Below are 13935 nucleotides of genomic sequence, written 5' to 3'. Positions count from 1 at the left end.
CTGGTAGCCATGATCATCCTGTTATGTCATTAGGTCTTGCTGCGAGTCGATCGAGAAAAGTTCCTTGTATAGCGCCGGGAAAACGTATTGCGGGTGGTCCTGTTTGAACTTCTGTAACGCTTCCATATGCATGATGGAGAGCTCACTGTGTGGAAATAACGGAGTAAAGAAATGCATTAGAATTTATGTCCTTTCAATAGGGATCGAAACATGCGAAACTCACCGGAAAGTGGGGATTTTGTTGAGCAACGTATCGAGCACCGTAACGTCACCTTTGAGCGGTGCATGGTTCGCTTCTATCTCCTGTCGGATAGCGGACATACTCATGTTGAACAGTCGCTGTATTTCCGTGTTACCTCGCACACCATTTCGTTCTGCAATGAAACAACCAGAACACGCGTATAGTTTGGAGGAAACTACCCGAAGGAAACAAGGAACAGGTTCGCAAAATAATTGGACATTCTTACCAGGCCACAGTAGCACCAGACTTTGATAGAGCGCCAGCTCCGTTTCTGTCAGCTTCAACTCCGTAATACTTTTCGCCGTCTCGAATATACACGCCACCAGCTTCATCTCGAACGAATCGGACGTGTAGAAGGCTTCCTGCGGTAGCATAATGTCACCGTACAGCACGGAGTTGGTTGAGAGATCCATCAGTCGAGACATGCGCACGATCGCCAGCTCGAACGAGCCCGTTTTGAGAAGTAAGATCTGTCACGATGGAAGATCCCAAACGGTTAGCATGAAGTTTGCAAAACACACCATGTTGTTCCATGTTTGGTTAGAGCAATTAGTTGTAACAGGTATACACCGCACTGCTACTACCTGATACTGATTGAAATCTAACGTGGCCGGATTGTTAGTGAAGTGTTTTATTTGTGTAGAGATCATTAACTTCTGCAAAATTCAGCACTACAGCGCGGTAGCGCGTACTGCAAAAAGATACGATCTACTTACCTGATCGTCTTGACTCAATCGCATAAAGCCCGGTATCAGCTTGGCGAACTCAATGATCTGCTGTATCATGGCCGTTAGCTTCTCCGCACAGTCCAACCATAGCTCCTCTTGGGTCATGTTCTTGTAGTAGAGTAAGCGGGAAACATCCTAAAAATAAAATAAGTAATAACAAAAAAGGGGTTTTTGTTTTGCTGGTGTTTCCTGATGTGGCTGCTGATTTCGTACCTGTGGTTTTCTGAACATGTCGTGCACTATCTCTAGCTTGTGGTTGGTGTTGGCGTGCGCTTCAGCAAGGGTCTTTATCAGCACATCGTTGATATCACCTTCGGCTGCAAATATTAAAAGGAGGTAGCATATAGTAGTGCGGTCTGAAGAAAGGGTATTCAACAATGGACAAACTCCTGAACTCTGAGCATTTTGCAACGATATTGGATATAGAGCTATTCTCTAGCGGGCGTGTGCATATTAATGCTAACTAAGTGGTGGGTTAGTGAGCTACTGGACTATTATTGTACATACTAAGAGCGGTTAGTGTCCCATTACCCCATCGAGTATGCGAATCGCAGGAACTATCATCCTCGCCAAACGATACCGGTGTGTTCTGATGATGGTGATGGTGAGCCTGTGAGTGCGGAATACCATCCGAACCCGTGCCACCAGCCGTGATCGGATTCTGGCAGCAGTCATTCCGTCTTAGATTACTACCAGTGACATCTAGAGGGCGTATTTTGGGGGTTGGGAGTGGGCGTGCATAACAAACATAGTGTCGCATTGGTAGTAACGGTGGGGGACGTGTTTTACGGGAGCGTTATTTTCAAGATGATTTACAGGAGAGTTATGCGTTAGCGTTACGTTTGTGTAGTGGATAATGTGTGTGTGTGTGTGGTGTGGTTGTTTAAATATCATATCCAGATAGTTTTGTTAGATGCATAGTGAAGGGAAAGGAGAGAGAAAGAGAGAGAGAGAGAAAAAGAGAAGAAATACAATTCGGTTTCGGTTAGTAACGCGTGGTGGATAGCATCTACAGGGTACAAGCATCAGTCGCCAGCTGAAGGATTGTGATGATGAAGGGATAGTCTTTTAGCGGTTTCAGAAAGAAAACATGTTCGGGCCACAAACCGCGCACCTGATCCGGAGACGGGCGTTGGGACTGTTGTGGCTGCCACTGCAACTACTGCCGCCGTTGGCGCTACCGTGCCCATGCCACCGACGCCATTGGTCGTAACCATCGTGGCGTTACCCATCTGGTGCTGATGGTGGTGTGAATGCTGCTGCTGCTGGCTGGTGGGTGGCGATGGCAAGAAGGTGGTCGAATCGACAAAGCTACCGACAATGCTATCGACATTGGTTAGTTGCTCTTGCTTGATGGTTATAATTGTACTATTATTGGTAGTGCCATTGCTGTTGCCGTTGTTGCCGGTGGTTTGATGGTTGGCCAGCGCCGTCACAGCAGACGACTGTTGCTGCTGCTGCTGCTGCTGCTGTTGTGGTTGTTGTGGGATCGTGTGCTGTGTGGTTGCTTGACCTGTTTGCTGCTGGGATGCAAGACCACGGGGACCTCCACCACCATCGTTAACACCGCCCCCGTCTGAACCGGCGATCACATCGGTTCCAACGTTGGTGGTAGTCGTGGCGGTCGTTTGCTGTACACGCGCCAAACGGATATCGTTCAGCGTGATCGCCCGGTTCTGATCCGGCGAGCCATCCTTGTCTAGAAGGTGAGGTGTTAGTAGCAGAAGAAGACGGGGAAGTACGATTATGGGTTATTTACATCGCCTGTCACAGAGGGTTTAGTTCGTATGTGAGAGTGACTCTGTGTGTGTGTGGGAAGGAAACAACGCACACTGAAGGGAAGATAGTAATGCTGATACAGTGCTCTACAAATTAGTTGACATGCCTGTTATGTGAGTAATGGTTAGGTCTCGATTAAAGGACGGTGATTATTAGTGAAGAATAATTCATTAAAACGCAACCACCACAATGTATACCGCCCACAAGGAATCTTATGTACGAATGTCATAGCAGGGATTAGAGACTTAGAAAAGGGTGGATTCTTCTTTCTTATGATTTATGGGTGGTAGTTTGGGGGATTGCGATGATATGATACTCACTGTGTCCACTTATGAAATCTGAGTCTATCATCGTACTTCTTGGTTCATAAGTTGTTGTACTATCCACGTAGTCGGCCGAGATGTCGTAACCCATCGTCTGCTGCGGCGTCACCGAGGTTGAGTATCCGTACGGGCTGCTGTAGCCCACCTCGTTCGAATATGTGTAGCTGTGTGGGTATTGATAAAATGGTGTCCAGTTAGTGGGTGATAATTGAGGACCCTGCATCCAGTACTATTGTAGCTTTGATACATTACCCATTGTAACCGTGATGCAACTGATCGCTGCTGGAAGGTGTCTGCGTGTCGAACACGGAACTGTCCGGGGCTGCATCGTTTTGTGCGCGCATCTGAGCCCGATGAAACCGTACCTCGTCCTCGACCTTCTCCCGTTGTTTCTTTGACATGCGTCCAAATTTGACAGCTGAAACGAGAAATTAAACATTCAATGCCTCTGGTATCTTTGGCAGCTACACCTACAGGCTGGAGTATTGGAAAACCAGCGTGTTTGCTTATCAACTATTGGAGCTTCCTAGTAAATGGGATACAAACGCAACCAATCCAATCCGTTTGTTAATTGAACTGAATCTGAGATAACGATCGGCTAGACAGCTGGCACAAAAATGCTTGTCCTGATGTTTGTTCTATGCCATCGTCCAGATACTGGTATTCGCCAACGAATGGAGCATTATCGAGCGGTGGGCATTCTTTCCCAACACGGACACATCCTATCTCCAGACGGGTTGGCAGACATCCCGGATCCGGACTCATATGTTGGCAACAAATGTTGGCCCAGGTCCAGGAGATTATCGATTAAAAAAGCATCCCAGCGAGGCGTGCATATGCAATCACGGTCGATGCTTTCCCCACCCTGGCGAATACGAAAAAAACTCGCTGTGAGATATTCGTCTGGCAGTATTGAACGCGTAACTCACACAAGAGCCCATGAGTTCCGGATTGGAATGGGAAAAAGCAGGATTACATACTGGCGAGCTACAAAACGCTCGCCAAACGCTAAACGAGAAAACCATCCCAAGGAAGGATCGATGTACCCGCCAAGATGCCATTCTATCCATTTCCGTTTTTCTTCAAGCATTCTGGGTGAGGAATGAATATTTTTTATCCACTTCTCTTTTCCGACTTCTTGTTCGCATATCTCACTATTGCGTCGTACGCTGCCAGACGGCCAACAGCGAAATATAACAGAGAGATGAGCAAGGGATGAGCGCGATAGCGTTGAACGGTTAGGACATCGCATCCGGATATGCGGAGGCTGTGGCTTGGAATGGAGAGTTGGTCGGAAAGCTTTGTGACTCCACGGCTATGAGAAGCCACCCTGCACTGGTATCATATGCATGTGAGTACACGCCCGACGATATGGGTGTATGAACGCGTTCTATGCATGCGAGAATCCATTTTGGGATAGGTCAGGTACGTTCGATAAACATGCACACCCATTCATTAGAAGTGCATCAAGCGCTTCATTGTGCCACGCCGGCAAAACGCGAACCGTGTGTGTTCGTGTGCGCCTACCAGTTTGGCGTTCCGTTGATGGACTGTTTTAATTTAGCGCTGTAGCTTTAGTCGTTTGTGATCGATGTGTTAGTGTGTCTTGTTTTTTCTTTCCTTCGTTGTCTCCTAACAACTGATGTTGCTGAGGGCCGAGGGCCGTTCATTGCATGTAAAAAGTGCATTAGACGGATGGCGGATGGCTGGAATGAAGGCAGGGTAATGTTACGGTTTTATGCGCACGCGTTGCATAATCGTTGCACTAACGCTGGCCCGTGATGGCGCTGTACATTGACATCGTTCATGATGAGCCCGTTTTTTTGTTGAGCGAACGCTCCCGCAAATGGGAAGGCATGGGCCTGAGGCCTGGAGCATCGTACATCGACCCCTTTTTGTCGTTCTCATTGCATTGGGATTTAGCAGATGGAATGCTTTAGAAATTGACATCTCGTGCATCCCGTACATACATACACCTACACACGCCATACCAGTGGAAATAGGGGGCAAAAATGTATAGGGTAGATGGTGGAAGTGATGCTATCTCATCGTTATTTAGCGTTGTGCATTATGACTCTTTTTGTCTGCCATGTGATACATAAGATGAACCAGTGGATGGAATGTTTATTCTAGAGTCGCTAGACTAACGGTTGCCACAGAAAGTGGACTTCGCGAAACGATGCCTTTCTTCCACGATACCAGGACAGGCGGCGGTTTACTTTATGGAGCGAATGTTTACAACTGGAAAACAGCAATAAGACAATACTTTCGATGAGAACAAAAATATGTATAAGAAAAAGCATGAGAACGACTTGGCGTCTCCATCGACCACCATGGAGGCAGGACCGTGATTAAAACAAAAAAAATATAATTATGATAATGAGTTTGTTTCGATTTTTTTTATTCCTCGAGCAATCTTATGAGAGGACTTTTGATGTGATTCATATGACATCAAAAAACGTAATACACACACAGAAACCGAACTCCAGGACCGGTTTCTTACACATCCCTGTTCACGATCATTTCGTTCCTAATTACGATCGATTATTTTGCTTTGCTTTACCACTTTCGCTCCAGATAATAGGCCCGGTCGGTCAGGTCGGCTACCCGCAAATGCTATCATTCCATCAACGCAACGATGTCTGCGCCCTTCGCAAAAGGCGGCCACAGACGCATCAACGCCTCCTGTACCGGGGTAAACTTTCGCTTTCCATTAGGAGGAACAACATTGCGCGCCGTGGGAAACAGCAGGCGAAAACAAATAGCTTCAACTGCGCCGCGGTGACCTATTTTACACACGGCGGTTTATGCTTATGCAGTTTTTGTTTCGGTCGACAGGGAGATGTACGAACTGGTGGGGTCTGTTATCAGAAATGTTTTGCGAGGAAGTGATTCTTCTTCAATGCATCGATTTCGGTTCGGGGGACTTGGAGACAGGGTGTCCAATTTCCAAACCTACCTCAACGCGGAACTTCATGACAATGTCTAGACAGAGCAGGGCTAGATAGGAACCCCATCTACCACCTTCCCACATACATTTGAACGCGTCATCAGCGGAGGTATTGCAAGAATTGGGCCGAATTTAGGTCAAATGACGCGACAAGATAGGGGCACCGGGTAGACAAGCTGGGCACCACGGGGAGGGGCAAAAATGTACGAAAAATAAACAATATTCTCATTGCACGATGTGCAATTACTTCCCGCAACGCAAGTGCGCGAGTCACTTGCCTTTGGCGAAGGGCGGGGAAATTTGTCTTGGTTGTAGTCTGGGTGTGCGAAATCGCAAATGATAGCTGCTGGAGCTGGTGTTTGTTTAGGTGATAAAATTTGTACCACCGTCCCGGCACCACCACCAATATCATCACCAGTCGGTGATGATCATGGCCAATATTGGCTTGTTGCTTTACGTTCGTTGACGTTTGCCGGGCCAATCAAACGATAACGAGCGTGACGTGTTGCCGGGTGGGCAAAATTTGGCCATAGGCTGTTTGTATTTTTGTACATGAAAAAAAAAAACAAAAATAAATAAACATAAATTTGGATAGGACTTGAACAACCAATTCTATTTATTTATAACTATAGCTATTTCTTAGCAAGATCCATACGTTGGTAGATTGTTTATTAACATTCATTGTTGTTTCATTACTTACATTTCTTGAATCATTTTACATGCCTCAAGGATTTTTCAATACCATTATTCTTGAATGCACATAAATATTACAAACAATATTTTGCACAAGTTTTGAAAAATAAAACCCTTAAATTCAAGATAAATACATGCTTTCTAAACAGGTTTTTCGTAATAGCAACAACAAGCAACACAGCAAGTTTAATAAAACGAAACAAATAACAGGCAGGCAGACAGAGGAAGTAGCCAGATAATGCGGGGCCATTCTGCTGGCTGATGCGCACTTCAATAAACGTTGACTTAGGTCAGGAATGGCGAGAAACAAGCGAGAGTCCGCCACATCGCCTGCAGAACTCGATTGCGAAATTTGTACGACTTGCAAATAGACGGCATGAGGGCATCAAACGTCGCTGTGTTAATGCGTATGAGCAGTGTTCGTTCCCGGTGGCTGGTAGCGATATTTATCAGTTTCGCTGATGAAATGCCGTTGGTGGGTTAGATAAATACATGTGTGATTGTTGTCCGTGTTGATAAGAACAGTGATTGAATACAGTAGGAATTTCTGGACAAAATTGAAGGTGTAATTAGCAATAAATTTAGTATAATTTGGAACTGCTCGTTGTTTTATTTGAGTTTGAAGAGAGTCCATTTAATTTGGAAAATTAATTTTATTAGCAAAGCAATTTATCGAACACGACACATGCACGACACTCCTTCACCGTAGGCATAAATGTCTCGCTAGTGAATGTTTTCCACCATGGTAAAATAAATCACAAGGGGTGTGTTTCTTCTCCGGCGGACCATCAATCATATCGAATCACCGGGGACCTCCCCTCAGGCGGGCTTTTTCTCCAGGGTGGTCGTACATGGGGCTACCCACCCAATTCGTTTGCATTATACAGTTTGGAAGTTCTATAAATACACCCGCCATTCGTCCCTTATTGGAGAGAACGAAATGGAACTCATACACCCAGCGGTGGTGTAGTGCGTGTGGCCATCTTGCTGATGTACACTTTGCGGTGACGTCATGTACGTGATGAGTCGAAGATGCGGGTAACAAGCGAACAATGGTGGTGGAGGAAAGCAATTTCAAGCGACAACAACGATATGTCAAACAAGATGTAGACGAAGTGAGCCAGGTGAACGGATAAAAAAAAATAGGAAGGTGTGTACTGTAGATGAGCTCGCAAAAGAGTGATCACGCACACTTAAGAGTAAATATACAGTCAGTCAAGCTAATCGACAGTAGATGAATATTCGAAAAACATTATTTCATTTTCAAAATGGTTTCAGGAATAACGGATATTAAATTAATATCTGATACAACGCACCGTTGTGATATTTTTTATCTCCCTCCACGATATTCAATTTCTACCGATTTCACTCACGCATGAGACAAACCCATCGTGCAGGTAGGTATGCAACGACACCTGCGATTACAGCTGATGCGTACGTGCCACGATTTGTCATACGGCATTAGTACGGTGGTGCGGCATTTGCAATGCAAAATGCGAAAGTGTGACATTTCCGACCCACCCACCACAACCACCAGCGAACTGTTGGAAAAGACCCATCAACCCACGGTGCGAAATTTCATAGCTGGTGTTGCAAACCACTTCATTACGGCGGTGAGAGAGCTGTATCCTCCCACGCGTCCGATGTGGTTGGAAGTTGTGAAAAGGAGGGATAGATTTGCCTTTTTGCAGTTACACTCGATACCCTGCTGGCATCAGCAGCAGCAGCTGAAGCAGTAAGGGCATCAGTTAACATTCACAAACATTACGCCATCGTTTAGAGACGACGAATGACGATACCCTTGCCTCGGATGGCTTTCCCCCTTTCACGCCCTCCACCCATAAAATCCACCCTCTGTATGCCCGAGGTCACTCACCTTGCAAGCGGTGGTATTGAAAGGCAGAGCGGGAGGAATGATTTGCAAATTAAAAGCGCAAATGCAACCGATTCGGGGATCGGGTTAGCGGAAGAAGCACTAACATCCTTCACGTACGAGTGGCTGAAGGGAAAAGGGGAGTAGGTGGAAGGTTGTAAAACTTTACAGAATCCAGTCCTCATCTCTGGTGTGTAAAACGGCGCAAGAACCAACCGGGAACATCCTGCCATAATGGGCGTAATGCATCCAGTATGCATCAAACTCTCCGTCCCACCGGGAATGACCCCGGGGAGGCGAGTACAAGGAATTAATTTATTGCTCTGTTATGCAAATAAATGCAATTTTCATAGTTTTAATTGCAAAGATTCATCAAACGGAACGGATGTTTGCCGATTGTTTGTGCGAACGTTGTTATGGCGGCGTCTCATACCTTTCACTACTACTTTGCCTTTCGTTCTGCTGGAAATGCTGGAAATGGTGCAAAATGAAAAATCAGCCAAATTACAATTCGTATCTCGCCGGTACCATTACACTGATTGACACCTTGTGCATTGGTAGGGGTTGTTTACTTTTCTGTACTTCCATCTCTGTGCATATTGTCATGCATAGTTGGCACATTGCTTCCGCACTACGTTAACAACCTTAAATCTAATGATACAAAACACGCAAACGCTTCTCGGTTTTCCTTTGCCAAACACTTGTTGTTATTGTACCGGTGAATCAATTAGAGACAACATTAAAAACAACATTTGCAAAAACAGGAAAAAAAACACAAGCATCCACTTCGCAAACAACATTCATTGCAAGCGCGAGTTGAAAGCCACTTCCCAGGATGGCAGTTAGTGCATCCTTTGATCTAAATGACATCACCACGCTACCATGGTTGGCGTAATTAAGTGCGTCTTCATTACGGTCCCCGGGCCATGGGGCCCTTCGAATGGGACTGCAACTGAACGAACGACAGATTCGTATTGCGTTCTTGCGCTCTGGATGCGCCTGGACCTGCGACTCGTTTACAGGCAGGAAGCCACAGCGTTTTCATTCTACCTCGTTAACGACACGCTCTACAAAGTAGCTACTTGGGGAGGTTTCTTTATTCCGGTATTTGTGAAACAGGAAGCTATTACAGGAATGCTGGCAGCAAGTTGGCACGGCCGCGTTATTCCTAGTCTAAAAAACTGGATGAAACTGGATGCTACCCGAGCATTGCTTCCGGATGAATTGACCGTAAATCATTCGGCTAATCGTTTGCTTGCCGTTAAGAGTTTTTCTTCAGGATAGGGTAATAGTTTGACACTTTCTTTTACCAGTTCTTGTTAAAATTTTTTATCTGTGTTAGAATGTGTTGTCTTTGTTTATTCTTTGCTAAGTTGGGAAATAGTGAAAAATACTCTTTTTTAGATAGTTTATCAAAATAGGCTTACTTCCTTCAATTAGTTTAATTTATTATTAGTATTGTGGAAATGAACTGTCAGTTAAATTGGAAAGCAATCTTTTAACCTGCCAACAATTTTCACAAATAATGAACGACATACACTTGCTACTCGCTCATAGATGGCGCTGTTAAATAGTGTGTAATAGATCCGCGATAGTTTTAATTACTGTGTCTATTTGGAAACTTTGCTAACTAGAATGTTTAATATTGATCAAAAGTAGATATCAAACTTTCAGGGTTTCGTAAATAACTTGAAATTTAAATTTAAAGAACCCTTCAAAAAATCAATTAATAAATAAGCAAACTCCGCGAATACAATATCATAGGTACATTCAAACGAAAACGGAAGTTGAGCTTTTTTAAATACCAACATTATGGCTAAAACATTCAAGTATCTTATTATTCCAAACCAAATTTTCTTATCTCCCTTAAACATCATTTTGCATGGATCCATTGTGAAACGTTTTTTTTTTATTGGCATCTTTTCAAGTTTCAATCAGACCGTTCCAGTAGTGCCGGTAAAGTAATGCCAGAATGGAACAATGGCGTTCACAATGTTTCATCTACACCTTTGCTGTAACGCTTTATGCAAATTTTTCATTACACACACATACACCTCATAAAAATCCCCCGTGCCCGGACGCAGAATAGAGTAAAAATCTAATATTTTGTCAGCTCAATGTGTGTCCGAAAGGGATCGGGGACCATCGCAACCGTTCCCCGAATTACGCGAATGCGTTCCGGTGCGTAGCCCTCGCTTTTTTGCCTGTTTAATATTACGCGTCACGCAAGGTATCGCTCGGCGTGACGCACCGTTCCCTGCTTATTCTTCAGCCCCAAAATAAAACTGGCCCTTCGCGGACCTCCATAGTTCCACCCGCGCTGGATGAAGCTGGAAGCATAAACGGTGTTGGGCCTCCCGCGAGCACTATCGCTATGCTAGAGTGTTACGCGCCCTTTTTCCACCAAGAACTGTCCGCCCCCCGAGAACTAGTGCCACTGGCCACCCGATTTCATCATCACCGACCCGTAGCCACGTGTAGACATACACACACAGAGAATTCTTAGTGGTAGTATGCATGTGTGCATGCTTGGGTGTATGTGAGTAACGGATAAGGTGAATAAACTCTGGCGCAGCACTATGCGCTCTATGCTGGCGACACGTGCGAGCGTGCGTGCTACTTCCCATTATGCTACTCCATACTAGAGAGTCACTCACAGAACTATGGTCGCTCAGTCAACTATCAGCAACTATTATTCGGTGAGTGGCACGCTGTGTATCACGAGCGAAATAAACGACTGACGTGAACAAATTTCTTTAATAATGATTATTATTACATGATTGTTAACATTTTTAAAAATAACTCACGCTAGGCAACAAACGTACATTACCCGTCACCTTATTTCTGATAAGGTTACTATGAGAGGATTGTAGCATCCAGTAAAATGTAATGATACCGTGGGCTTTCACAAGCTAGCAGCATGTGGCCCAATTGGTCTGGCAACCACGGGCACGTTTCTTCGGTACGGTTTCTTTCTCCGCGCACTGCGACCAATAAAAGCTTCGCCGCCACACATTTGCCACATTTGAGTGTAGAGCTAGATTGTTAAATATTTACATTCGTTAACTTCAAAACTGACGAGCATAATGGTTGTTTGTTCTATCAGGCCTACCTATTCCGGGGGACGGAATCGGACACACGCGCTATTACGAGTTGCTGTCGGGAGAAGTCCCATTCGGCTTCCACATCTACGGTTCTACGGTTTCGTTCTTTTGCCACAGCGCCTGGTGCGTGAGTTTCGAGCTCGGCTTATGGAACGGGAAACAAATATTTGATAAGCCAAATGCACTTGCGTCCAGCTACGTTTTCCATATTAATTGTACCGCTGAACAAAGAAGTGCGTCGAAGCGTTTAAAGTAGAGGAAAATAGAACCCAACATGTTTTGTTGTACTGTAGTTCATGTAAGCGCAAAGCTACATTTACATTAAAAAGGTCCAACTGATGGGTTCTTTCATTGTTCTCTTAGTATATTTATGGTAAGTGCCTGCACACAAGTACAATAGTTAATTCCCGATAGCTACAACTACAGTCCAATTCCACTTCCAGGGCTAGTTCTTGCCTGCTATCACGACAAACGGTTTTCCAGTTCTTCCCACGTTATCGATTATTTCGGTTTCTTACGCTTGGAGCGTGGCTTCCGTCTTTGGACACCCTTTCCGGACGGTGCCATTACCCTTATTATGTTTTTTCTCTTCCGGCACGAAACGGACCTTTATTCGTTCAGCGGAAGTCAGCCTTGCTTCGTGCAGAAGTTCTAAATGTCCTTTGTGTTGGGCCGGTTCGCTTAGTCACCACACCTTCCATGACTTGGCTTCCACGAAGCAAATCAATCAGTTTATTTAATGTATAGTTTACTTCCCAGTTTTATGTTAATATTTATACACATTAACTCCTTAAGAGCTGATAATATAATTTCGTAGCTAAGCATCTTTGAAAAGTTAGGATGCACCGAAATCTACGTTTGTAATCAAATTATAAAAAGTAACTCTTATAGGAATTAAATTTAACTTCCATTGGTTTACCACGGTAAAATAGTCATCGCATACAAAAACTTACCGTCACGACTCATTCCCAGCTTTAGGCACTTTTGCAGTCGACAGTACTGGCATCGGTTTCGGTTAACCCGATCGACCACGCACTGCTTATTTCGCGGGCACTGATAGTTGACGACGGAGCTCTGTGACCTTCGGAAGAAGCCCTTGCAGCCCTCACAGGTGATCACACCGTAATGCACCCCGGACGACTTGTCGCCGCACACCTTGCACGGTATGATCTCGATTTGAGCTAGAAATAGAGAGATTTTCCAAATCGTTATTATTTTGCAAAAGAATGAAATAATTAAATAATCGAAGAAATGCTGAAGTTAAATGTGGAAAATAGCTACTAGTTATAAAATCCCTCAGTTAGATCCCATAAACCTTGCTCAAATTAAAAATTATCTTAAGAAACACTCTCCCTGACTTCTTTCGTTTATATCCGCCGTCTCTGTTTGATTCTACACTCTCGCCAAAAAATTATTCATCCTCCATCAACCACATCAATCACGGCGTACGAAACTCTTTATGGGCAACGAGAGAAAAAAATCATCACACCCAAGAATTCTCATACGCGCTTTGGTGTACGGTTGATGTATCCATCATTTGGGGCGTTGCTTTTAACTCCGTGCCTCGTTGCCTCCCGCATGCCCGTGTGCTGAATGGCTGACTGACAGTATGTCCGTTCGAGCTGACGCGTGCCCTGTCGACATGCTGTCCATCTTTCCATGCATAAGAGAATCAACGTAAATATTTGCCAAACTGCCAAAGTCAATAACCTCGGCCACAACCAGCTGGCGACTGGCAAGTTGCTGGGTACTGGTAATCAGCCATCAAGCATCAGATGCTGTTCTCTGTATAGCAGAAATCGTTTCTTTGTAATAAAAAAAATGATCAGAAAACAACATTTCTCAGTAATGTAGAAAGTAGAGAGCTAATTTCGTTCGTAGAATGATGGGCTTTTATTTATGTACCATCATTATTAAAATATATTTTAACGATTCATATTCCAATGACACACATGTAACAACACACCGACGTATTGTAATAAAAAGCAATAACAATATTAATAAAGCTTAAATCAATGAAATGATCTATCGTGACACTTGAAACATATTAGAGGTCTTCCAAGCTAATATGTTCAAGGAGACACGATGATTCAATTATGAGTTACAAGAGAAATATAGCCATGAATAATGAATTCAACTCATTACATGAATTGCAGAAACTGAACTCATCTCTCTTGGTCATTGAATGTGAATATCTCTTGGAGCGCAGGAACGTTGGTCACTCTTATACTTCTCAAATTTATA

At 44.4% G+C, this 13935-nt stretch overlaps 1 protein-coding gene across 1 annotated transcript in view; it reads right to left on the bottom strand.

Moving 5' to 3' along the window:
• The window catches only part of LOC128711426 (probable nuclear hormone receptor HR3), a 62041-nt gene continuing 48106 nt past the window's right edge, over positions 1-13935 (bottom strand). Inside the window, exons 2-9 of the mRNA XM_053806303.1 lie at positions 12645-12872; positions 3324-3489; positions 3069-3235; positions 1183-1286; positions 958-1104; positions 468-711; positions 224-374; positions 1-145 (exon numbers count right to left, since the gene is read on the bottom strand). Of these exons, the coding sequence (XP_053662278.1) occupies positions 22-145; positions 224-374; positions 468-711; positions 958-1104; positions 1183-1286; positions 3069-3235; positions 3324-3489; positions 12645-12872 (1331 nt within the window). The 3' untranslated portion in view covers positions 1-21. The remainder of the gene's footprint in view (positions 146-223; positions 375-467; positions 712-957; positions 1105-1182; positions 1287-3068; positions 3236-3323; positions 3490-12644; positions 12873-13935) is intronic.

Source organism: Anopheles marshallii, chromosome 3 (genome assembly GCF_943734725.1).
Source record: "Anopheles marshallii chromosome 3, idAnoMarsDA_429_01, whole genome shotgun sequence".
Classification (NCBI taxonomy): Eukaryota; Metazoa; Arthropoda; class Insecta; order Diptera; family Culicidae; genus Anopheles; species Anopheles marshallii.
This window is presented reverse-complemented; position numbering and strand designations above follow the sequence as displayed.